Raw genomic sequence first — 26,365 nt, forward strand, 5'->3', positions numbered from 1 at the left:
ACAACTGCTCCGTTCCGTAGTCGGTATCCGTAGCCAGTCTTGTTAATGATCTCACTGAGGGGGTTCAGGCCTATGCAGAACAGCAGTGGGGACAGAGCATCTCCTTGGTAGATCCCGCACTTGATGGTAACTTGTGCTATGGGCTTGGAGTTGGCCTCTAGTGTTGTACGCCACATCCCCATTGAGTTCCTGATGAAGGCTCTTAGGGTCCCATTGATCTTGTACAATTCTAGGCATTCCAGTATCCAGCTGTGGGGCATTGAGTCATAGGCCTTCTTGTAATCAATCCAGGCAGTGCACAGGTTGGTCAGTCTGGTCTTGCAGTCTCGGCTGATTGTTCTGTCTACCAGTAGCTGGTGTTTTGCACCTCTGGTATTCTTGCCAATTCCTTTCTGTGTCCCGCTCATGTATTGACCCATGTGCCTGTTCATCTTAGCTGATATGATGCCTGACAGGAGCTTCCATGTAGTACTGAGGCAGGTTATTGGTCGGTAGTTGGAGGGGACCGGTCCCTTCTTGGGGTCCTTGGGGATCAGGACCGTCCGGCCTTCAGTTAGCCATTCCGGGTGTCTCTCGTTAACTAGCAGCTGGTTCATTTGTGCTGCCAGACGCTCGTGGAGTGCAGTCAGCTTCTTCAGCCAGTAGGCGTGAACCATGTCGGGCCCTGGTGCTGTCCAACTCTTTACCGATTACCGACACTAACAAGCTGATCTACAATATATATATATATATATATATATATATATATATATATATATATATATATATATATATATATATATATATATATATATATATATATATATATTGTAGATCAGCTTGTTAGTGTATGTATGTATGTATGTATGTATGTATGTATGTATGTATGTATGTATGTATGTATATATATATATATATATATATATATATATATATATATATATATATATATATATATATATATATATATATATGTATATGTATATATGTATATATATATATATGTGTATATATATATATATATATATATATATATATATATATACATATATATATATATATATATATGTGTGTGTGTGTGTGTGTGTGTGTGTGTGTATGTATGTGTATATATATATATATATATATATATATGTATGTGTGTGTGTATATATATATAGATAGATAGATAACACACACACATATACATACACATATACAATGTTCAACTCATGCACAGAAAACACTGTTGCACTGACATATTAAGCTAAAAAAAATGTTGAATGAGTTGTGAAGTGGAGTGTGTAACAACTTACTTGAAGTCAAGAAGCGCAGCCAAACACCCTGGTCAAACACAGAAAGATAAAAGATCTGCAAAAAATATCTTGTTGTACTGAGGTCCATGCTTTCTTGTCTGTGACCACAGAAAACATTTTCCTGATAAATTTACAGCTCCTTACAGTTAAGCTTGACCGTTGTTTCTGTTGACCAGTTTTTATTGCTTGGAGTAAGCCCGTCTGTTATCTTTGTGCTGTGCTTAAGTACGATATGACAAAACTAAAGATTTGATGGTCAAATATAAACATAATTTCTAATATAATTCCTGTTAAACAACCACCTAACAAACAGCATTTTCCACGAGTTCTTAGGGATCTAATAAAATATTCAACGACCATCCGAGCTGAAAAATCAGCAGGAGAAATGAAAGAAAAACTCCACAACGACATGTCTCATGTTTCTTTTAATGGATATGAAAAAACCCCTTCTACATGTACTTCAGTAAGGTCGAAGTGTTAACATATTTAAAGTGTAAAACTTTGGAATATACATGTAAATAATTTAAATAAATAAAATTCTGGACAACATTAACTCCTACTGAGTACTTAAGAGCTCAACTTTCACTACACAGACTTTAAAAAACAAGTGTAAATACACAAGATTTCAGAAGTGAGACATAAATTAAGGGCAAACAGTGAGGCTATAACAAAGGCCTCACTTGTATTTTCTTCTTTTTTTATTTATTGTTGTTGTTGTGCTTCGATTCACTCACTTAAATTTCAAGTACAAAATAATAAATTTACTAGGAAAACATGTTTTTGGAGGTTCAGAGCATTTCGTGTGAATTCAAATGGGTCAAAGATTCATTTCTGTCCCTCGAATCCTGAGTATCACTGTTTTTGTTCCATGGCTATGTTAAATAATAAGACACTCAAGCTGAGGGACACACACACACACACACACACACACACACACACACACACACACACACACACACACACACACACACACACACTGAATTGCTACCTGAAGTAGGTCTTTGTGTCTGCAGAAGGTGACAGAGGGAAATGTACATTTGAGTGAGACAGGACAGACCCTCTTTTGTCATGTAAACAACACAGCAGTAAGGATCAGTTTCTTGTTCTTGCTCTGGATGTTCCTCTTTGTCCTTCTGCTGCTGCTGCGTCATTGTCACCGTGGATGATTTCATGCCTCTGGATCAGAGAGGAACATTTTAGATATTAAACTGAGACTGACAAAAATCCCAGTTAACAAGTTTCCAAAAGAAGAACGTGTAAATGAGCTGGTTTGCTGCTCTAAGAAGTAAATACTATGTGTACTGTTTTAAATTAACTCACTAACGCTCTTACTATTCTCATGTTTATGAGTTAAGTAGCTAAACACAGCCAGAGGAGACTGGGAACAGGTGATGTTGGCAGTCCTGCTGTTGATCTTATATTTAGTAAATTCATGAATGAACACTTTTCTCAAAATGTGGAGCTACAGTTAGGATCAAAAGTTTTTGGACAAAGACACAGTTTTTGTAGTTTTGCCTCTGCACACTACCAGAGTGGATTTTACATAAATCAGGATGTGATTGATGTGCAGACCTTCAGCTTTAATTCCTTGGGTTTTACAAAAAGATTTCATCAGCTATTTAGAAGATGTAGCCATATTCATGCACAGAGGCCTAACAATAATCGAACAAGCAGCCGACAAGGAGGTGAACCTTGTTTCTTCATTGCTTCGTTAAAAACCAAGAAGATAAAAGATCTGGAGTCGCTTCCATGTGTTGAACCTTCATTTGGTAACTATTTACTGGAACTCTTAGTGAGGTCCAAAGTTGTAAGTAAAAGTGAAGGAAGCCATCATTAGGCTGAAAAAGTCAAATAAACCGATCAGAGAGAGACAGGGGAGAAGATTCAGGAGTGCCCAAATCAAAATTCTGGTGCATTGACTGAAGGCAGAGAGAGACCCACAAACAAGCATCAACTGAAGGGGGCTGCAGTAAAAGCCTGGGAGGCAGCCTTTGGTGAGATCTCTGAGATTTCAGAGACTCACTGACTGCAAAGGAATTTCATCAAAGTATGAAAAAGAAATCCTCAAATTTAAAATTATGTTAGTTTATTTCATTCATTTTGAGCCTCTGAAAACAGGTGACAGTTAAAGTTTGAACCACATAGACATCTTTATTATTTCGCTTAAATTGCACTGTGGTGGTAATACAGAGGCAAAACTACAAACACTGCCTCACTGTCTCAATACTTATGGACCAAGACCTTAATTGATCAATGAAGCAATATCTGTGCAACATCTAGATTTAAAAAAGCAAAAACAATAATGAAGTTTAAACACCGGAAACAGGAAACAGACTTATAACTTGTTTCCATCGGTGTAAAAATGAAGTAAACCCTACAAACAGTATGCGTTTTTAAAGCTGCTGTATCTGTGCTAAAATAACAGATACCTTTGTCAGACTTACCTATGACTTCAGCTGTATCGTTAGCCAGTGGGTCTGAGTTTATTATGTACTTGTTGCCAAATATCTGCACCAGCTTCTCAAAAAACTTGCATTCTTGTTTCTCTCCTCTGAAAACACGACACAGAACATCAGGACTGATGAGAAGACAAAAAGCTACAATCTGATAACTCTGAGGTGTGAATATGCTCAGAAGATAAAAACACGTTTACATTATGGATGATCCCACCACCTCACGGTGCCCTGTAACCTCTCAACAATGAACTGCTGAGCTTACTTTCTGCCTTCTAGGAAGTGCCTGAAATTAGCCCTCAGCCTCTTTATCCTGGACTGACATTGTTCAGGAGTGCGCAGGTAGCCCTGGCTGGTCATGACCTGAGAGATCTGGAGGAAGATCTGTTTGTTTTTGGCGCTGCCCTTTAAGTTCTCCTGGATCTCCTCGCTCCCCCAAATGTCCAGTAGGGCCTCGGTCTCTCCGTCGCTCCAGGGCAGCTTAGCGCTGTCGGGCACCCACTGGTTACCTGAGGGGACTGTGAGAAAAGAAACATTGATTTTTGTCCTCATGCATTGCCACACTTCTCTTAGCACCCAGTCATATGGTTTCTCTAGCTCCACAAAGAAACAGTGCCCTTCTCTATACTCCTTCATCAACACTTTCAAAGCACACATCACATCTGTGCAGCTCCCCCCACACACACTGTGACATACTCCATATAGTTACACCTTTTTTTGGGCCCAGTTCGAGTATGTAGTCATCTGGCTCATCTGCAGCCGACGTGTCTGCGGCCACGTCGTCGACTTTCAGTTCCTTCCTGAAGATTTTTTCCATCTCATTGAAGAATTTAAACTCTCCCCTACATTTGTAAAAAAAACTCACAGTTACAACCAGAACTCTAATTACAGTTTTTATGCTAATTACTGTAAACGACAAAGAGCATCTTTATGCTCTGTTGAGTTCTTTCTTGAAATCTTTTGAGATTGTCATGACTTCACATGGACCTTCACCCGTGATCGTGTCAAATGTAAAAATTTTAAAAGCAAAACCAATACTAAAACCAATAAACATCTAAACAAGTTTAGAATAAGTGAGAATCAAAATCTTGTCGTTACTGACTTTTCATGGAGGAAGCCATATTTAAGACGCTTAATGCGGGTGTAGCACTGCTCCGAGGTCCTTATAAATCCTCGGTCGTTCATCTTCTCTGAGATGTAGTCAAACACATGTCGGTTCTTCAGGCAGCCCTTCAGAGTGAGCTGAACGCCGTCCTCACCCCAGATCTCCAGCAGTGTGCGAGTCTCCTGATCCGACCAGGGCATCTTTCGGCTCAGGTCGACCAGGAGCCGGCTGGTCGAGGGCTGCTCATCTAAAACGAGGAAACGCCTTTATTATTGTGTTCATCTTTGGCAGTTTAGTTCATATATGCACAGTAACCCTGTGTATTACTGACTGGCTGTGTAAACCCACATAAGACAGGCTCATTGTCCATCAAAGGTTGTAAGGTGGCATCGGTACTGTCCACAGGGGCAAAAATAGACTCGTCGCCAAGCACCGGAGCAAGGAGGTTGAAGTATCGGAACGCCGTGGGCCGCCCTCCATTTCTGGAAAACATAAATCCACGGTCAGCTGGCCAACAACATTCGAGCCTGGATCATCTCAAAAAGCATAAAGCATGTATTGTTGTTTGTTTGTTTTTTACCTGCGGCTGTTGCAGTAACGCCTGTAAGTCTTCTTCAACCTTTTAATCCGGGAGTGGCACTGCTCCGCTGTCCTCAGGTAGCCTATTGCAGCCATTTTCTCAGATATCTCGGCGAATATGTGACTATTGCGGACGCATATTTTCAGGCCATGCTGCACATCATCTGCGGCCCACACCTCGATGAGAGCAACCGTCTCCTGCTCTGTCCACGTTGTGTTCAAACCATCGGCACCTGTTACAGGTAGACACACATGTAAGATATCTGACTTGTAGCTGATTTTTAATCTAATGCAGAGCGCGTGTTCTGTACCTGAATCCTGCTCCTCTTGTTCATCCCTTTCATCATACTCATCAAGAGAAACCGCTTCCTGTCCCAGTATTTGTTCCAGTTGGCTGTAGAACTTGTAATCAACTTTTCTTCCAGATCTAGCGGGAATGAAAACGGCAGTTACGGAGGCATCACTCAGAGAGAGCGATACAAAAACAGGTAAACCGATGGAAAGACTGAGCTCACTTCTTCCTTTCGTAGCACTGTCGAAAGTTGTTCCTCAGAGACTTCACCTTCCAGCGGCACTGCTCCGAGGATTTCGAAAAACCGAGGTCCTGCATTCTTTCGGAAATGTCTGCGTAAACGTGGCCGTTGTGGACGAAACCCCTCAGGGCCTTCTGGAGATCTTCTTCACCCCAGATATCGACAAGTACCAGGGTCTCCTCGTCTGTCCAAGAGCTGGTTGCTGGCTTTTCAGCTGACATGTTGATTTCTGGGTCTTGTGATTGAGACACAGAAATTTAACATGAGTATAAAACATCCAAAATGGGAAAAATGGGATTAGGAATACTTTTTTAACTGTGTTGAATTCATTTTTACTTTCACTTCACTTTAGTCTAAAGTCATCATAATCATCCGCACATACAGTACATGGCTTAAATTATGTAGTTACTGAAAGCATTTGGGGCTCACTATTTTTTGAGGCCAATTAGCATGGGTCTAGTATTACATAGGGACCTCTGGTGATTTGTTATACACTAATTGGATTGAAGAAGTTGTTATTGATCTTACCCCTGTGTGAATCCAGCAGTTTTGTTCTGTGTAAAATAAAAACTCCGACACAAACTGAACACAAAGGTTCTGTGATGATAGTGGCTGCATGCTAATCAGTATTTAAGTGATTTTTGCGCAATTTTTTTGTTGCTTATTTCATTCTCAAGAGTTATTTAGGCGTTTATGGAGATTTCTGGGCGCATATTCAGCAGGCTTATGTTCTATGCAGTCTGGAGAAAGACAAAGGAGAAAACAGGTGGAGAACAAGGAGCCTGCAGTGCAAAAACTGAGCCTGCAGTGCATGAGGTGTTTACGCTTTCCTTTACTTTCTCACATGCAGCATGCAGGAGTAGATACTCTGTGTCAGACAAGCTCTGGTTTCTGGAAATTTTATGTTTTGCTAAGGCGAGGGTGTCATCTGTGTGTGCAGGAGGTAGGAGACATGATTCACACTCACTTGCAGTGTATTGAAAAGGCATTCGCCTGCAAGATTCTCACATCACATGGACTTTGTACCAGGAACTTGGCAAATTAAAGCCCATTCATAATAGATATGAATAGGTCTTAAGAAGTTCAGAGCTGTGGTGCATGAAAAAGCATTAAAACAATCTTCCATTCTGAGTTAACATTAAGGGGGTGGGTAGAAGACAGAAATTTTACCTCTTTCTGTTACCGATTCACTGTTGGAGTCTTCTGATATTTCGATGGAGTCTGTTACCATGGTAGACGACGTTGATGGCTGCTTATCCAAAATTTGTTCCAGCAGATCATAGAATTTAAAGTCGACTCTGTCAGTCCCAGATGAGCTAGAGGCAGAAAGACAGGTGCGTTAAAACAAAGTCACTCCAACGGTGCGGGACTCCAGATGTGCAGTTTTTACCTCATGTTTTCCCGACACTGGCGATAGTTCCCCTTCAGACGTTTGATCCTCGTGTGGCACTGCTCGGGGCTGCGGGAGTAGCCGTTAGCGGCAAGCTTCTCTGAAATTTCAGTGAAAATGTGACCGTTGTGTGGGTAGCGTCTAAGGCACTGCTGGACCTGAAGGAAGGTAGAATTCCGTGTAAAAGTAGTAAAGTGAAGTAATACAGAATGAAGCAGCAATAAAGTGAGATTATCAGGAAATTTATGGACATTTCCGAAAGATTTTTTGGGGAGTGCATGGATTGTGACATTGTGCTTTACCTGTGGGTCTCCCCAGATCTCCAGAAGGATGATCGTCTCTTTGTCTGACCAAGGGACTTTCCTCCTGTCCTCCTGAATTTCCACAGCAGACTCTGAAGAGGCAGAAATAAAAGAGGAAACACATCAATACACAATCCCTTATTTCACTTTTTTTTTTTAGATAACTACAATACCGTACAAAAGTCTTGAGCTACCTCTCATTTCTTTACATTTTGCTCAGAAGATTGGAACAGCGATTTATTGAAATGTGAAAATATAAATTGAAATACACCATAGAAGCCACGAGCTTCTTTATTCTTCATGACTTTCAGATACTGTTCATCTGATGATAGTTTTTACATTCACCACTTCTTTTGTCCTTCACTTGTCCTCTTTCCTCATTTTTTAAAAAGAAAACACTGCAAACCATGCAAAGTTTTCAGCAAAAGGCTCTTTGAGAATCACCTTGTAGGTGCAAAAATACTACTTTATATCTGTCAAACTATCTTATGGCATTTTTGGCATTTTTCATAGAATCAACTAAAAAAAAAAAAAAAGGTAACAAATGATATCTTTTGCAACACACTGCTAGTAACAAAGTGCCCAAAGATATCCTTCATTTTTTATTATATTTATTCTTTTGCCAAGTTGTCTGTTATGTGTTAATACTGTACTGGTTCATCCTGCAAGAAGATAGATGTTGTCTTATGCTTGAATGATTCGTAGGTCTGAGTTAAGTATCTTTCATTTCTCTGAAAACAATAAGATACAAGAACTGCATTAAAAATGAGTGAAAAAGCTTCTATGCTCAAAGAAAAACTATGAAAGACCTTGAGAACTATAGCTTAAGAACACTTGGAATATAAGGAAATGATGAGTGGCTCAAGGCTTGGGCACAGCACTGTGCTTTACATCGATTCTGCTGCCATGTACTCTACTGATGGATTATGTGAAAGAAAAGGTTACATTATGTTATAGTGAGATGATTATGATCTGAAGGCAGATATCCATTCTGTATATCTCAGTCAGTTAGTTATAAACACAAAAGTTTATGCTGTTAAATATAATTTCTGGTTTTCAAATTGAACCACAAATAAAGAAAACAGTTATTAAATACAACAAACTGACAACAGAAATAATAATAAATATACACAAAGTCATGGAAGAAGTGTGGGTGCAAAATTTAGAAAAACAAGCATTCACTTCTAACTTTAGATATCTGTTACATGTCCACAGCGCCCCCCAGAGGGCAAAATCAGAAAGTACAAAAACAAATGGTGATTTTTATAATGTGGAGCTTTGCTCATGTATCTTGTACTTCCCTACATTTAACTGCCTCGACGTAGTACTTCATCTGGCTCATGATCACAATTGTAATGTGGGAAACAGAGAAAGAAAGTTCCAAGTTTTGCTGTCATTGCTTGGCAGTACTGCACAAACAAATGAGAAATCCAGGAGGCTCACAAACAGTGAAATCCACTACAAATGAATCAGCAGGAGCTCATTGGCTCTTTGCCCAAAAGGAGCAATGAGCTCAATAGATTCCTTGTCAGCTGATGTCTCGACCAAGCAATAGCCAATCAGTGCAAACAAATTGGGAAGCAGGCTGTTTATCTAAACGGTCCTCCTGAGCAGAGAAACTGAGCTTACCCATGTCTGGATGAGTGTAGGCAGGAAAGTTGCGTTCTTCGGGCTCTCCTGGTATTTCTTCCAGCTGTGGAACTGAAGGGAAGTCTTTCACTAGAATTCTTCCCAGCTCGTTGTAAAACTTGCACCGAACTTGCTCCTGTCCTTTCAGGCTACAGTGCAGGGACAACAAAAGAGCAGAGATATTAGGTTTACAAATCGAAAACTTTTCTTTTACTCTTTCCACTCCGAGCACACATACTTGTTTTGGTAGCACTGCCTGAAGTTCGATTTCAGCCTTTTTAACCTCGTCTGGCACTGCTCTGGCGTCCGGGAGAAACCCTGTGTGGCCATTTTGTTGGATATGATGGAAAAAATGTGCCCGGTTCTGTGCATTCCCCTCAGCTCCTGCTGCATCTTATCTTCACCCCATGTGTTGATCAGGGCCAAGGTCTCCAAGTCTGTCCAGGGAACGCTTCTCGTTCCTAAAATAACAAATCACAGAATTTTGTCAGAAGTATTAATTCCATTTTGAGCAAAACAATACTGTGTCCAAAAAAATGGACACATCTCTACGTATGATGTGGACAAAAAGTACTGGACCACCTCCACATTGCACCTGCAGGGGCTAACCATTTATGGAAACCCAAGCCATGAAGCTCCCATACACAGTTCCTGTGCTGATGTTAATGGACTATGCAGACATTAAGTTAGCAGAGTATGGGCGACTATTACGGACTCAGCACTCAACAACCCCACTCTGTTACCTCACATGCTCTGCCACTTTGTGGTTGATTTGCTACTGTTAATAAATGCTTTCACTTTGAAATAATACCACTAATAGCTGAGTGTGGAATATCTAGGAGGGAAGAAATTTCAACAAAGGCAACAGAGGCATCCTATTACACCATCACGCTCGAATTACGTAATATTAACCGACTCTGGTTATTTATGGAAACCCAAGCCGTCCCCTTCCTTACTCCCCATGCTGCTGCCATCCTTGTCCATAGTCTTATTGCGTCCTGTATCGATTACTTCCTAATTTGGTCTCCCTATAAGGTCCCTTCATAAACTCCAACTTCTTCAAAATTCTGCAGCTCGGGTCATAACTCGCACTCCGTCAAGAGCTCATATTACCCCAGTTCTTCAGCAGCTTCACTGGTTACCCATAGACATCAGGATAAATCTTACTTGTGTATCCATAAATCTCCTCCTTCCTATTTGTGTGACCTGCTTCAGATCACCACTGTTTCCCACCCTCTCAGATCCTCATCTGCTATTCATCTTACTGTCCCGTCTGCACGTCTTATCAACAAAGCTTACATACACAACACAGACATCACATGGGGAGACAGGTCGGAGACCGGTAGTATTACGGAAAAACACTGAAATGTACAACACAATGAGCAAGTCACAAAGAGCACACAAATGTCCACATCACAATATCACGAAGCACGTGACAAGCAGCAGGGGTGAGAAGTAAGCCGATGCAGACACAGCCATCCTGCCCTGCCGCTATTTTTCCAGCGCTGGGCCCAGACCCGCCGTCCGACTCGACCTTGGAGATAAGCGTACGAGGGCGTTTGGAATGAAGAGTCTAAACACAGTTTGTTATCAGGGGAGAAACTGTTTGTTACATTCAGCTCCAGCCTTGAGACCACAGCTGGCGCCGATATGGTAGCCGCATGAAATAATGGTGGAGTTCTTGCTTTAGTGCGAACCACTGCATGACAATTTTACAGTCGGTCTAATGTCCATTACCGGTTCCTCACTATTCCCGTTGGAGAGCCGTGAGCCTCTCCGCGATGTTGTCGGAGTACTCACAGCACCCGCAAGCTTCTCCAAGTTAAACTTAAGTACAAGCTCCAACATCGTTGCAATCAACATAGCGGGCAGCCTTGTGGGGATTTGAACAGCTGTTTCCGCTTTCTTTATTCTTCGATAAGCCAGGGCCAAGCCAGCGCCGATCAGCAAGAACCCTGTTGTCATGGTTCCAAAAAGGTAGATATCTTCAATGGGCTCTCCTGAATCCAGGCTTCTCGTCGAGAAGAGGTTGTCAATTCCATTCAGGGACCAGTTGATCAAATCCATAATTCCTCTTTTAGGTTTTAGAGAACAGACTGTGAGACTCTTCCAGGGTAGAGGGAGAGAAGCAGACAAGACTAGACAGAAACATGAGAAAGCCAAGCAGGAAAGATAAGGGAAGGGAGAGGGAGAAAGTCTGACCGCCTTCGTCAAGAGCCAGAGAAGTGAACTCATTTTATGTATTTTATGACTATTGCTCCATTTATTAATTTTGTTCTTTTGTAAGGTGACCTTGGGTTTCTTGAAGGCGCCCTTGAGTAAAATGTATTATTATTATTATTATTATTATTATTGAATTCTTTGAGCTCTTTAGATCAACCCACTCTTTCACAAATGTTTGCAATGGCAGCCTGCACGGCTTTGTGCATGATTTTATACGACTGTAGCAATGAGACTTAAACATCTGGATTCAAAGACTGGACGGACAAACAGCATTACGAGTCAGAGGGAAAATAGTAAATTCTGTAATCCTTAGCATTTCTTTCAGATGCAAAATTGTATGAAGCCTTAAAAGACAGAAAAGCTTTTAATGTCACTAACAATTGTGCTGCAAGAGTTAAACTTAAGTACAAATATGTGACCTCCTACCAATTTCCAGGTGGCCCGTTTGTCCGACAAACTGCAAGTCATCATCACCGTCTCGGGACTCGTCTTCATCGATAATTTCCTCAACGTCGTAGGTGATCTCAGGAACGGCCAAGGAAGCCGATGAGCCGAGGACCTGATCCAGCTGTGTGTAAAATTTATGCTCCAGCCTGGAGTTCCCTCCGGCGACAGATCAGGGAGAAAACAACAGGATCAGTGAACATATCTGACAAACGTCAGCGAGAGCTTCAAAATCTGTGTCGTTAAATGCCCACTTGTTCTGACGGAAGCACTTCTTCAGTCGTTTGATCCTCGTCTGGCACTGCTCCACTGTCCTCATGTAGCCCCTCTCTGCCATCTTTTGTGCAATTTGGGTGAATATGTGGCGGTTTTTCAAGCAGCCCTTCAGAGCTCGCTGCACGGAGTCCTTCCCCCAGATGTCGAGAAGATGGAGCGTCTCCTCATCCGACCAGGGAACTTTTGTGTCCGTTACAACTGGAAAAGAGCCCTCCTGAGAGTCTGAAATGAAACACGAAGACTCAGTTAAAGCAATGCTTAGAAATACAAAACCAAATATTAGATTGAGACCATGTATAAACTGCACACACCTGTATAATCTCCCCATATGGAGATGAGAGGAGATTCACCTGAATTCTCATCATCCACTGAGGACTCCCTGCAAAGGTTAAAAAACTACAATTGGAGTTGCTCGCTTACAAACCGTTTTCTCATCAAATGTAATTATTTATTTAACGCTGTTCTAACTGAAATACAGGAGTGTGTAAAAAATGAATTGCACTCTATGATCAACCACCATTACCAACAACACCGTGTGACTTTATCAATGTTTCACATTACTGTGGAGGAATTTTGGCCCATTTTTTTATAGCTTTGCTGCAATTCATTCATTTATGCACAGCTTTCTGTGAAAAGAAATGAAACAAAAAACATGCCTAAAACGTTTTCCACTAATAAATAATCTTCCTCACTTTAGATCGATGGCTTCAAATTGTTTGGAAATTGCTTTATTACCCTTTGCAGATTGACAGCTAGCTGCTATTCTTCTCTAAGATCACTGCTGATGATCAGTTATTTAAGTGCATTTGATGAGCAGCAACTGGATGCTACTGACCCAAGCAAGTGGTAAAGGTGTACAGTGCTCCCTCGCTATAACGCGGTTCACCTTTCACGGCCTCGCTGTTGCGTGGATTTTTTCTGTGCAAATTTTTTTTACGGCACATTGTGTTCCGCGTCCTGATCGGCTGTAGACCACTGTCTCCTAGAGGCACTGTCTCCTGTACAGTACAGAATGTGTTCAGGTTGTCAAATGTACATAAATCTTCGATCGCTAGCAGTGTGACTCTGAAGTGCTGTACTGTTTGTTTGTAAGTTTTCTCCCCAACAAGCACAACAATGTCGACGAAACGTTTTGCACCGTCAAAGGCACCTGCGGTTGCACCCAAAACGCAGAGGAAGATGCTAACCATCGCACAAAAAGTTGGACTTCTGGACATCCTAAAGGAAGGTAGAAGTTTTCGGACCATAAAGGCACACCAAATTATAAGGAGCATTAAGCGAAACAAAACAGTCAGATAAACTTTACTCAACTCATTCTTCTTGCTTCCTCTACTTCCGTAACATTGATCCATTAATGTTGAATTCTCTGGCAGCTGCTCTATTCCCATGTTCTGGCCCTGAAAACAGGGTTTGATCTTTGGTTTCATTTTATAATACTGAACTTATTTTTCCACGAAGGTTTGAACTTTGAGAGTGTTTAAACAAGAGAGAAAGAGAGAAAATGTTCATGCCTGTCTGAGAAAAGCGTATAAAGTGTGTAGTGAGGGGCTTTACAGCTTTAAAAGATCTATAATAATTGGAAAAAATAAAGTTGGCCCCTTCATGGACTTCACCTAACGCTGGTTATTTTTAGAACGCAACTACCGCGATAAACAAGGGATCACTGTACTTTTTTTACACACTGCTTATTCTTCTAGTTTGGCTCTTTTTTTTTGTTAAATAAATAATGACTCTGTGAAATATGTCACGCCTTGTTGTTCATCTGAGGTTGTATTTCCATAATTTTAAGTCCTGCTAAGGACCAGATGATTTTTATAAACAAACCTCGTGAATGAGAGAACCTGTACTTTCTATTTCGCATGACTCTATATTAGCATTCACGCTCTCTGCAGTGTAGACATCTGCTGAAAATTTAATAGGAAATCATTTACGTCCTGGGGAGAGATTTCAGTCTGAACCAAACATTAAAGGCGGACCAGTAGACCTACATCCTAGCACGACTTTGATCAAACAGATAAAGTTATGGACAGACGCAAACATGTGATGTCGACCGTTTGTTAGCAACAAATGAATAAAACATATATTAACATATGGAAACCTTACAAGAAAGCTGAAGTCTCCTGCTGCTTTGTGGGAATGTCCACACCTCCGCTCAGCTTCCTCTTCCTGAGAATGCGAGCTGCCCTCAAGCTTTGGTTGTTCTCACTGGCTTCTGAATCCGTGTCTGCAGTCTCGTTGGATGTAGTGAGGTCTATGGTTTCGTCGCATGGCAGTGTGCTAATTATGTTTTGTACTTTCCTCTCCTGAGAAATGTTTCCAGCTCTAGCCTGCAGCTGCCAACTGCCAGAGTCCCTCGTCTCCCTCGGTCCTTGCCTGATCGGCTCAGAGCTCCTCCTTGACTTCTCCGTGCTGCTTGCGTTGACGGGAGCGCTGAGGAGTCCTTTGTGGTCGGAGTCTTTGAGAGCAGGTGAGCAGGAGGCTGTTTCCATGACAGTTTTGGTCCCAGGAGGCAGTGACAGGGAGGTGAGGATGCAGTCATCCATGGGTAATAATCTGGGATCTACAATTGAGCGATTAGACTGTTATTAAAGCTCTGGTTCAACTTAAACACAAATAAAACAGCTGTCAGACATGTCCAAACTCCAACTGAAATAAACATAAACAGGCTGTCTAGGCATTTCTTTGTGATCTCTTTTTGCTCTACTTTTCTCTCCTGGCTTTCCCTCCCCAACAGCTGATGGCGACAGATGGCTGTCCTCTCAGGGCCTGGTTCTGCCGGAGGTTTCTTCCTGTTGAAGAGACGTTTTTTCTCTCCATTGTTGTCAAATGCTTGCTCACAAAGGGACTGGATGTCTGTCTATAATAGTGTAAAGCCTTTACCGCAGACTCTAAAGCGCCTTGAGAATAACTACGTCTTGCATAAATAAAACTGAATGACACAAACTCCAGTGAGCTTTTTTTTTTTATGACAAGGCTTTGGGATTCATAATTTAGGAAGTATGGGGAATTAAGTAGCAAAATTAATGGAGAGAAAAACATAGCACTCCTGTGACAACAACACAACAAGAGTTCAAAGTAAGCATGAATATTTTACCTGCAAATAACATTTTCAATTTATGAATCTCAGAACGCCCTCGCGCCACATTTCCAGTGCCGCTGAGCTACGAGCCTTTCTCTCGACACATTTCAGGACACGGTGAAGTGCAATTATCTCCCACCAGTGCGTGCCCGCAGTACCTTTCTCTTTAAAATGGCCGAGGTTTCTGTGGTGTTCAAGTACAGCCTTCATGTCCTCTGGGGGGAAAAGGGTTTGCAAACAGTCGTCTAGGAATGACGGAGTGTCTCTGAGCAAGGCGGCCAACTGAAAGAAAAATCAAGGTATTATTTTTGGTAATTCTGCAATTATTTATTATATTAGTTAAATTAATTGTTTATACAGCCAAAATGATCTATATCATAGAATTAAATAAAGAATTTAAATTCATTTGAAGAGACTTAATGCTAGAATATGTGATCCATGTAATTAAATATAGTTGATGTGAACACGTGTATTTCTAATACTCTGGACTGCTTCTAATTTAGCTTTGCTCTAGTGTTTCTCTCTAGTGGCTCAGTACTAAAAAGGGAATGAGCCTTTTGGGAGGCCCTGGTGAGCGTGCACCCTGTTAACCCTCCTTTCTCCACAGCGGTACAGACAGCTGAGCCCCAGCTGAGTCTTTGTGCTCCAGTCAGCCTTTGATGGCTGTTCAGTTTGGAAACGTGCCAGTGGAGACAGATAAGGTGCACTGTGTTAATATGATGCACAACTACAACAGGTTTTAAAAAAAAAAGAAGAAACAAGCAAAACTAATCAACAATAAATTCACATGTTCACGTGTTGCTGTCTCCACAGTAGCGCTAAATGTCTCTTAATGTAATTCCAATCTGGACATGTTAACATTTATACAGTTAAGCGGGACAGACAAAACAGAGCTGAAGTGTCATGTAACAATCATTATCAGGCAACAGGCTAGTGATGCCTGGCACGGACGAGCACAAAGATACACAGCACCTGTGTGAAGTCTGGGACGGGCAGCAGCTCCTCCAGTCTGGATATGAACTCCCACACCAGCATCTCTAGTGCTGCGTCGTACTTTGAGCCAAAATATACCGGGAAGATTTCCTGCAAGTGAGAAAGAAAGGCACAGAATGATTAAGAGCCTAAGTCACCAATAGACGGACCACAGAAAAAAGTGGATGGATAGACTACACATTTTCATTATTTTTTAATTGAAACTTCTCAAAAACTTTTTTTTGGTGTAATTTTTCAATGCAAACTCAATTGATTGATAATACTTTATTCATCCCGAGGGAAATTGGGTTAAGGCTGCCAGCCGTGCCAGCTCCATCTTACCCTTCCGACCATACATACATTACACAAACATCACATGGGGTAGACAGGCCAGAGAGATATAACAATGGAAAATGCACAACACGAGCAAAGACAAGGAGAAAAAAATAACTCCCCCCAGACTGAGCTCCAACGGGGAGATCAGTTTAAGAACAGAAAAAAACATCTCAGCACATGAATCAGCACATCTCACAACATAGAAGACATAAGCTTCGAAGGCGTTTGGAGGGGGGGGTGAGTGCAGGGTCCCTTCACCCAGTTAGGCAAAAGTCAACAGTCCTCGGTCGACGCGAGTGGCCTTGAATGAGGAGGGAGAAAGTCACAACACGGTCTTGTTATCTAAGGGAGAATTGTTATTCCTGTCAGTTTTTGCCTTGAGCATCCAGCTGGCGCCAGGGGGCCGCATGAGATGAAGATGGTAGCTGTTTTGGTTAGTGCAAACAAACTGCTTCCAATTTTACAGTTGTCTAACGTCCGTCACTGGTCACAGGTTTTCGTTGGAGAGCTGCGAGCCTCTCCACGATGTTATCCATCCATACCGAGATGTTATCCAGTTTGCTCATAGAGCATGAGCGTTTACGACAGCCGTGAGCCTCTCCGAGATGTTGTCAGATGTTGTCGGTCGGTCTCAGTACTCACAGCACCCGCAAGCGTCTCCAAGATGTCATCCGTGCTGCATCTGAGCCCATTCTGAGAAGCCACAGCTCGCTCCATCGTTCCAATCAACATAGCGGGCAGCCTTGTGGGGATTTGAACAGCCGTTTCAGCTTTCTTTATTCTTTGATAAGCCAGGGCCAAGCCAGCGCCGATCAGCAAGAACCCTGTTATCATGGTTCCGGAAAGGTGTCTTCAATGTCTTGTCACGGGCTCTCCCGAACTCAGGCTTCTCGTCGAGAGGAGGGTGTCAATTGCATTTAGGGACCAGTTGATCAAATCCATAATTCTTCTTTAGGTTTTTAGAGAACAAGTCTGGGAGACTCTCTTAGGGTTAGAGAATAAGCGAGACTATACAAAAGACATGAGAAGCCAAGCAGGAAAGATAAGGGAGAAAGTGTGACTGCCTCCGTCCAGAGCCAAGAAGCTCTTGCCACCAAATTGTAAACTATATACAGATACTGTTACAAATATTAGGTTACTTCAAAATATATTGCATTTAGTTATAATGAATTTATTCAACTTTGTTTGAGGAACTTTTCTCTAACTGGACTTCCTTAAATTTTAACTGAATGCCCTTGGTTAAGAGAGGTACAGCTATAAAGGGGTGCTGTCAGGAAACATTAGGACTGTTCGATATAAAGATATATATCGGATGACGATATAAAAACGTCTATGTTTCATTTTAGCTATTGTTTGTTTCGTGGTGTCACAAAATAAACTGTTTACGACAGTATTTTTTCATCGTCTTGATGGTCACTGTAGTGGCTATATTCATTTCTTAAAGTTCTCTCTTTCTCTTATATTTTATATAACCACACTATGGACGGACAAGCGCATGTTTTTATGAGTTGTGGTTAGCAACAATGACGGTAACAGCATCGCGTGTCCGCTTGTTCATGTTCCACATAAACCTTTCACAATAAAGCTCAAGATCCTGTTGAGACTTTTCAAAATAAACAGAATCACGTGAAAGATGCAGATTATTTACGGATCAGAAGTAAAAAAGAGCCGCCAGGTGCTAAAAAATAAACCTTAGACTCAAACGTTAGAACAGGCTTTTCCCTGCACCAAACTTAGAGCTGTCTTCTTATTTATCATCTGTGCCTTATGTTATAGAGACCCGTAATTAAAGCACCTCCTAATGCATATACAGCCTCATCTCTTTCGTGGATTTCACGTGCTGACATGTCTAACATCAGTCAACTTCACAGTTGTACCACATCCCAAAGGTGTCTGGGGAGGCCACTGAACTCACTGTGATGTCTCATAAAGCCACTTTAAGGCCACTTTTACTTGAAGTAGCCATTGGAAAATGTAAAGTTGTTGCCGCCTCCATCTCATGGTGATATTTAAACCATGATTAACCTTTTAAAACCCCAGGGACTTTCTGAGGCTCCTGCTTGAAAATTTCATGCCCAAAATGATTCGATTAGTTCTCTACAATTACAAAATCTGTGTAAACCATCTTGATATGAAAATAAAGCTTACACTTGTGAGAATTACTCTTAGGTGTAACCATCACAGCAAATGCCATTGTGTCAAAGGTACTGAGGATTGAACAAAGCAAAATATGAAGAAGTCTTTCCTGGACTCCTTTTTTGTGTCTCTTATAGCACATAACCCCTGTGAAAATCTGCTGCAGTAGACCAAAAACTAAAGAAAGCCATGAATCAGCATTTAGACAAAGATGGACGCTGCTGAAGTGACACAGAGCAAAGTCACTTCAGAGGTTTTATTGGAAGCATAGCTAAGCTTTTGGCAATTTGGCACCATCTACGAAAGCTTAAATTTCTTAGGTGTTGAATAGCAGAAATTAGGCTTTTATTATCAGAGGTCTTTTCTGCAAAACAAAGCAATAAAAACACGGACAGCCGCAAAGTACGCAGAGTGGTGTGTATTGCATCTGTGTGTAAATAAGTGAATAAGACAAAATAGCGATGGGAAGCTGCTCTTGAAGCACACTGGGAGATGGAAGTGTGCGGCAGGAGCGGTTTTATCGTGGTGGAATTTTTAGAAGCAAGGGAGCAAAGGTAATTGTGTGTTTAGTTTAGTGTGGTAAATTTTGTTTGGAGTGTGATGAAACTTGGAGTTTTGGAATCTGTGAGTTCTGCGCTTTCAGCAGAGACGTTGCTTGTCCGCGTACATGCTGGCAGGTGACTCGACACTTTGCGTTTACATCTTTTCGTGCTATCTTTGATTGTTTGTCGTTTGAGCTGTGTTTGGCAGTCATAGAAATAATTTTGGGAGCTTTTAGCTGAGATTCTGAAGTTTCTGTCGATACCACACATGTCTATATTTAAACAACAGACCAGGCGGCACAGCCTGTGAAACCAGATGTTCCGCCTGTGTCACCAGGAATTAGAGTTCAACAAGTTAAAGGACCAAAAATATCTGGGTGCTGGTGAGTAATCTAGAACCAGTACTATACATTTCTGATCAAGAAAGCCACAAAAGCCACAAACTGAGAGGCATCATAACAGCTTCATACCAGCAATGGTGTCCTAATGGTTCAAAAGAGGCAAAAATGTGCCAAGAAACCATCCCCATATGACTACACCGCTACCAGCAGCCTTTACAGTTGACACACTTTTGATGCCAAATTGTAACTCTACCATCTGTGTGCCTCAGCAGAAACCAAGACACATCAGACCAGGCTACACCCTCCCCCACCCCCAATCTTCAGCAGCTCAGTTTTGGTGAGCCCACTTCAGCCTCACGTTTCTGGTGTTGGCTGACAAAAGTGAATCCTCATTTAGTCTTTTGATACTGTACTCCATCTACCCTCAAGGTCGGGCATGATGTGAATTCTGAGATGACTCTGAGAGTGTTATCAGAGTTACTGAAGTCTTCCTGAAAGCTTGAATGTGTCTGGTTTGTCTCTGCAAGATGTCTCACCTGGAAAAAATATTTTCTTTCAGAGGGATCCTCCAGTAACGAATGCACCAGCTCCACAAAGTTCACCTCCGATTCCTCCACGTGGTTGATGGTGACCTGATATAAACACACACACGAAAAAAAAGAGGAATATATTCTTACAGCTCATGAAAATCAGAAGTCCAGTGTCTCAAATAGTTAAAATATTTCCTAAAATAAATCTCAAAACTATTTCCTGTGGATTTAAACACTAAGTAGGCTCCTAGTCGAGGTTCCTTTACCACATCAGTGGCACTGCTGAGGTGACACTGAAGCCCAGGTTGCTTTGAAAGTAGCCTTCAGTTCATCTTTGGGTGTTATTGGGTTGGGTGTTTCTCACCTTCCTCTTCCTCTAATAGATTAGCCAAGTTATCTGGCCAATCAAGTACAGGAATAACATAGTTTGCAAACCATGTAATAGTCACAGTAGGCAGTGGTAAGTCCTGCTGAAAAAGTAGATTGGCATGAGCTTCACAGCAGGTGAACGCAGACGTGCTGTAACATCACCAACCACCACCAACACCAGCAGATGAATTGGCACCCTGATATCCTCACAGGCAGCAGGAACTTCACACGGCACTTCAAACATTTTAGATTAGTGACTCCACTCTTTCCTCTAAGATCTTGATTTCCAGATGAAATGCCCGGAAATAATACTGAAACCAACCCCAGTCCGCTCCTTCCTCAAATTCTTTGAATCAACTTTTACTGACAATCCTCTCAAAGCTGCGCCCTGTTGTCCAAGCACAGTTTCCCACCGCACTATTCCCTTCCAGCAAACTTTCAGTTAATGTGCTTCGATACAGAACTCTGAGAACAGGCAGCCTTTTCAGCAGTGACCTTCTGTGGATTAACCTCCTTGTGAAGGGTGTCGATGATCATCATCTGGACAACTGTCAAGTCAGCAGGTTGAACTGGTATTTATACCATTTCAGTATCAATTTAATCAATTCTTTTAAAATGTGGCCATAATTATCTAAACAAACACAAAGAAAGGCCTTAATTATTTTACTACGTATAATGAATCTTGAATATATGAAAGTTCTTTTTTAAATTAAATAGCACCCCCCCCCAAATGTTTAAATGACACTATATATTTTTAAGATGTACTAGTATAATAACTCACTCTAGTTTTACTTAATGAGAACCCCCCCCCCAAACAAAACAAGGAGGACTTCTTCACTGCATAGCAGGTATGTGCTAAGTCAACCTAGCGCTCAGCTTTTACACAGCTGTGCATTTTCCTGCTAAAGTTCACTTACGTGGTGATCCTTGGCAGTACTGACAGGGGCTTTTATTCTGTCCAGATGTGGCTGAATGATCTGCATATCCACTGGATGCTCCCCTCGACACAGCTCCAGAACCAGCTGGTTATACACAAAAATCAGATATTTTTAAATGACTACAGCTTTAGCTTCCTCTCAGTATGACCAAAACGTAAACACTACTGACCCTGGCCCTGAGTCCCAGGATGAGCTGAGCCCTCTGACTGTAGCTCATCAGCTCTGGGACCAGCTCCGTCACCATGGTAACAAACTCTTCCAGCATCCCGTAGTGATCCACAAGTCCCTGCTGCACAACTTGCCACACTCCAGCTGATAAAAGCTGCAAGGGTGGGGCCAGGAGCCGAAGATAACGGAGGGGAAGGTCATTACCTGAAGAGTAGGAGAGAAGAAGCAAAACCACAACAGAGACAAATGTCTTATTGTTTTGTTACAGGCCTACAACACCGTGTGTCCTACAGCAGCAGCGATTTATATCAAGCTGGCTTCACACTTTGTGAGAACTTCTTAGGTAATCAGCAAGCAGGTCAAGCTTTACAGAAAATTTTAGAAAGGTTTTTCATTCATTTTCTTATCTGAATGTCCGCCTCGCAATGATGTTTCGCTCCTAACTTTCAAGAAAGTCACTAAATCACCTCTGTTATGTTGGATTTCTTTGTGATGTGAGCCTGTCTGCCTGAAAAGAGGATGTAATTTAAGTAAATACGCTAAGAAAGACAAAAAACAAAATCAAAACAAAAGGGAAACTACCTCAGAATAAGTGCAAACAAGCTGCGACAGCCTTTCTTTGAGGATCCTGAGTGAACAGCATCCACCTGACGGCTGACGCTTTATATGCTGGCACAGGATGCATAAGTTAATTTGACGTGTAGTGGCAAAGTGCTGCGTAAAATAATGACATGACAGCGCTGCTCCGAGGTGCACTGACAGCGGCATCCATCAAACTCCCCCACAAACTCACAACACGGATTACACGACTTATTGCTGACCTTTTTAATGCAGGATGCACAAGCTATTGGATTTCTGGCAGAGGTAATACGGCTAGTAAGTAGAAATAATGCTCTGATAGCACAGATGTTTAGCCCAAACCACTGACGGAGTGAAGGAAAACAACCATCACTTTCTAATGAGATCAACTGTGGATTAAGTGAGTCCTTCTCCAAATACTGCAGGAATATCAACAGAGAACAGAAGCAGGCAATCGCCGTTATCGTTGAGGTCACTGTAAAAATCATTGTTACCAACACAAAGATCGGGGATCATATAAGATAAGATACCGTGATTTTTTCCCCCCTGTTTATTCTGATACACGCACCTCGGTTGCTTCCACTTTCAGTTCCGCGTTTTATTTCCATTTCGCAGCTGACAGAAAAAAAATGGCCAGTTGTCCCCCTCGGGTTGTAGCTATCGGGAAAAAAATGTATGTATAAAGCCTAATGAATGAATTCTGCAAATGTTTGATTAATAAAATGACCATCTGCGATCGCCAAGCAGCAAAATACGAGCGCAGTGTTGTTGGAGGTATGAATGTTCTCTAGGTTTTACTCGGTACTGGGAGGAAAAGGCAGAACAAAGGTTTCTGGTCTCATCCGCCTCAGTCCAGATCACGGCAAGCCCTCTTTCCTGGTTGGTTGATGAAGACCGGATCGACCAGGAAATTTTGATTTCATAACACTAGATGGCGCCAGACCGCCATCAGGTCCGACCAGGTTTTCCTCTGGCTCAGTGTTGTGTTTGTTTCTATGGAGGGATGCTGTCAGGGCCGTAACCGGAGCGTAGACTTTACTGAGGCCCGCAATTTCTACTGCTGGATAGCATGTAAGCCTATTCGCCTATAACTGATCACATGGCTGATCACAGTTTCATGCTCATCTCTGCCTGTTTGAACAACTCTGCTCCACGTTTCCTTTCTCTGATTTCAGATCAGCTGCACTGACTTCTCATATTCTTCAAGCTGCTGGACGCCTTGCAGTTTGCTTACCAGGAGAAGGTGGGTGTGGAAGATGCCGTTCCTTTTGTGCTGCACATCTGGTGCTGTGAGGATCAGGTGTTTTCTATTTCAACAATATCCAACCACTCCTAGAGACAAACTAACTGAGATGGAGTGGACCCAGACCTCTTCTGAAACAGTGACCAGCACAGGACACAGTGTGCTCTCCTGCCTCTTTCACCTTGTACTCTTCAGACCTCAAATACAAATCACAGTCATGGAGAAGGTTCAGATGGGCAAAGAAATGTCATGGTCCATGGTTGATCACACCTCTTAGTATCTTTATCTTTAGTTTCTTTCAGTTAATGTTTTTATTCTGTTTAGTTTCTTGCTATTTCCTTAGTCTTTCCTCCGTGCCCATCTGTGTCAAGCTTGTATGTTTAGCTTTCAGTTTTACTTTCTCTGGTCTCATTTACCCTGTCTACTTTTATTGGCTCTGTGCATTGTTTCTCAGCTCTGATCACTTCCAGTTCAGTAGTTATTCTTTGTCAGTGTCAGTGTTTTTCTGCCAGTTAGTTTTCTGTCTGTTTTCCTGCTCTTTTGTTACCCTTCGGACAGTTTCTTCGTTTGGGGATCCTCTTTCACAACTCATGATAAGCATCCCTGGACCATCACGCTACAACCACCATGTTTGATTGTTGGTGTAATGTTCCTTTAACCTCCTAAGACCCGAACTCTTCCACTGCATGCATTTTTAATTTCTCTTTGATATTTGGTCACATTGGGGCCTGATGAATGTAAAAACAAAGAATTACCAGATTTTTTTTTAAAACTTATTTTTGTTTTTAAGAAAAATGAGAGCCACAAATGAGGATATTCGTTTAAAATTTTGATAGAACAGTAGCACTATAATGTCCTCGTAAGTGGATATCAGGCCCTTGTAGAGCAAAACTGAGTATTTAGGTCATTTATTATTTAGGTTATTTATTTAATCAGGTCCTAGGAGGTTATTGAAATGCTGTGTTAGTTTTATGTAACAGGACTCAAAAGTTCCAAAAAGTTCAACTTTTGTCTCGTCGTTCCACAGGTTATTTTCGCAAACGTCTTGGGGCTCATCAGGAAGTCTTTTAGCAAATATGAGATCAGCCTCTGTGTTCTTTTTGATCAGAAGTGTCTTCTCTTCAGCTACCTCTCCTCCTTCAGAATTACAGCATCCACTTCTGGCTGCTTTGTTTGAACATTAAGAGAATTGACACAAAGTCAAAACAAAGCTGGGAGCTAGCCAGAAGCTGTACACAAACAGTACCAGACCTGCAGTGCTGGAGCAAATCTGCCTCTTTTAATAATAAAGTTACTTATGTCCTTTATTCATATTAAATCTACATGTGACTTTTTCCATCACCAGGATCTCTTCAACCAGCAACCCAAGTCTATAGCTCAGTGTTTCAGTCCTTAGCAAGTTTTTAGTTACATTTTTCTTTGCCTCTGCCAGAGGATTCTTAAACAGGTCTTTTGGATGCACATGTCCTTGCACACGATCGTGAAATCGTATAACTAAATATTCCACTCTTGAACTTTATCTGTTTACTTTTAATTTGAGATCTTACAAAATACTCAACCTGGTTCTTTCAGCTAAATTGCATCAGTTTCAGTGATTGCAGTGCCTTGTTGCAGACAGGGCAATGTTGCATTGATATCATACTGCATCTCTTCTGGGATTTCTTCTTCCAGCCACCGTTCCCATTTTATTTGTTTACATATAAAGTCGAATATTCTCTAGAGTCTATCAAACTACAGTACATAGTAGACACAACTCTGGGAACTGCCTATGATAAGATAATGCACATGTCTTTATAATAGGATGTATTTTATCCTCATTTCTCTTGTATCTGTATCTGTAAATATCTAAAGAAATCCTGGTTTGTAAGATCATATGTGATTTTTATATCTTGAAAACTCTGCCTTTGACCCTTTTTAGTAAGTGTACACATGGCGGTAATACCTTTTCCCACAAACTGTTTAAAGCTGGCGTCAAACATCCCCGGTTTGAATTCATCTTCATGGGTGATCCATCTTAGAGGTCCAAGTCCTTATCCCAATTACAACTGCTTTAGAACTGAATACCATTTATCTAAAGTAAACATTATTATTAGAGGCTTTATAGTCTCGGGCCTCAGTCTCACCAGTACTGGCATGGATCTGTTTTTTTAAGGGCTTGAGTATCTTTCCTCAAAGCAACATCAGTAATATAACACTAATCAGAATCAGCATACTTTATTAATCCCTAGGGGAATTATATAGGTTACAGTTGCTCCTGTACCTTAATATTAACAAAAACAGACGAAACTATTTAACAATACAATATGTTAAGATATAAGGAACAGCACAATATATACAAATCACCAAATAATAAATATCCAGGTTTGACAGATGTGATTATAAATAAAAAAAATTGACAGCAGCATTACCGAGTAAGAAAGAGTGTGTGCAAAAAGGATGCAACTATTTCAGTGTTTACAGTGTTTAGATGGAGGAGTTTTTAGTAATCTCAGTCTCTCACTGAACGTGCTCCTGTAGCTAGCCAGCATGTCATGGAGTGTGTGGGAGGTATTATCCAACATTGTCTTTATCTTGGACAACATTCACTTCTCCGACACCACCTTAAGAGAGTCCAGCTCCATACCCAAAACATTACTGGCCTTGCGGATCAGTTTATCGTGTCTGTATAGACATACAGAGTCCTTATCCCAATTACTGTAGAGACATACAGACTCAGACTCAACATACAGACATGCATGATAGACAAGTTGTTGTAGTTGAGCTTGAAAATCCTCTTATATTTGGAAGTACCATCCATCATTTTCTTCCTATTATCCGGGGCGGGGTCATGGGGTTTGCAGCCTAAGCAGAGAAGCCCAAACCTCCCTATCCCCAGCCACCTCCTCTAGCCACCGTCGACCTCTGAGATGCTCCTCATGTAATCT

General features: G+C 41.5%; 1 protein-coding gene across 2 annotated transcripts; it reads right to left on the reverse strand.

Annotated features, from left to right (window-relative positions):
- Positions 1–1,684: 1,684 nt before the first annotated feature.
- LOC146555724 (uncharacterized) lies at positions 1,685–22,903 on the reverse strand. Of its 2 annotated transcripts, XM_085251951.1 has the most exons (24): positions 22,767–22,903; positions 21,621–21,823; positions 21,431–21,535; positions 20,151–20,246; positions 16,260–16,370; positions 15,446–15,569; positions 14,312–14,768; positions 12,520–12,587; positions 12,187–12,430; positions 11,915–12,081; positions 9,504–9,726; positions 9,266–9,414; positions 7,637–7,728; positions 7,335–7,492; positions 7,115–7,260; positions 5,927–6,179; positions 5,723–5,838; positions 5,413–5,644; positions 5,181–5,314; positions 4,830–5,079; positions 4,439–4,569; positions 3,993–4,245; positions 3,719–3,825; positions 1,685–2,450 (listed from the first exon to the last, which is right to left on the reverse strand). In XM_085251951.1, exons 1-24 carry the CDS (start codon positions 22,804–22,806, stop codon positions 2,443–2,445), a joined length of 3,867 nt encoding a protein of 1,288 aa, XP_085108077.1. In that variant the 5' UTR covers positions 22,807–22,903; the 3' UTR covers positions 1,685–2,442. The 2 variants fall into 2 exon arrangements, 1 of the variants encoding a protein (XP_085108077.1); XR_014889186.1 differs by lacking the exon at positions 1,685–2,450 and having other exon boundaries at positions 3,928–4,245.
- Between the last annotated feature and the right edge of the window lie 3,462 nt (positions 22,904–26,365).

The sequence above is a fragment of the Mchenga conophoros genome, linkage group LG17 (genome assembly GCF_057382185.1).
Source record: "Mchenga conophoros isolate Kocher_MC1m ecotype Shallow Benthic linkage group LG17, M_conophoros_male_GT1.1, whole genome shotgun sequence".
NCBI lineage: Eukaryota > Metazoa > Chordata > Actinopteri > Cichliformes > Cichlidae > Mchenga > Mchenga conophoros.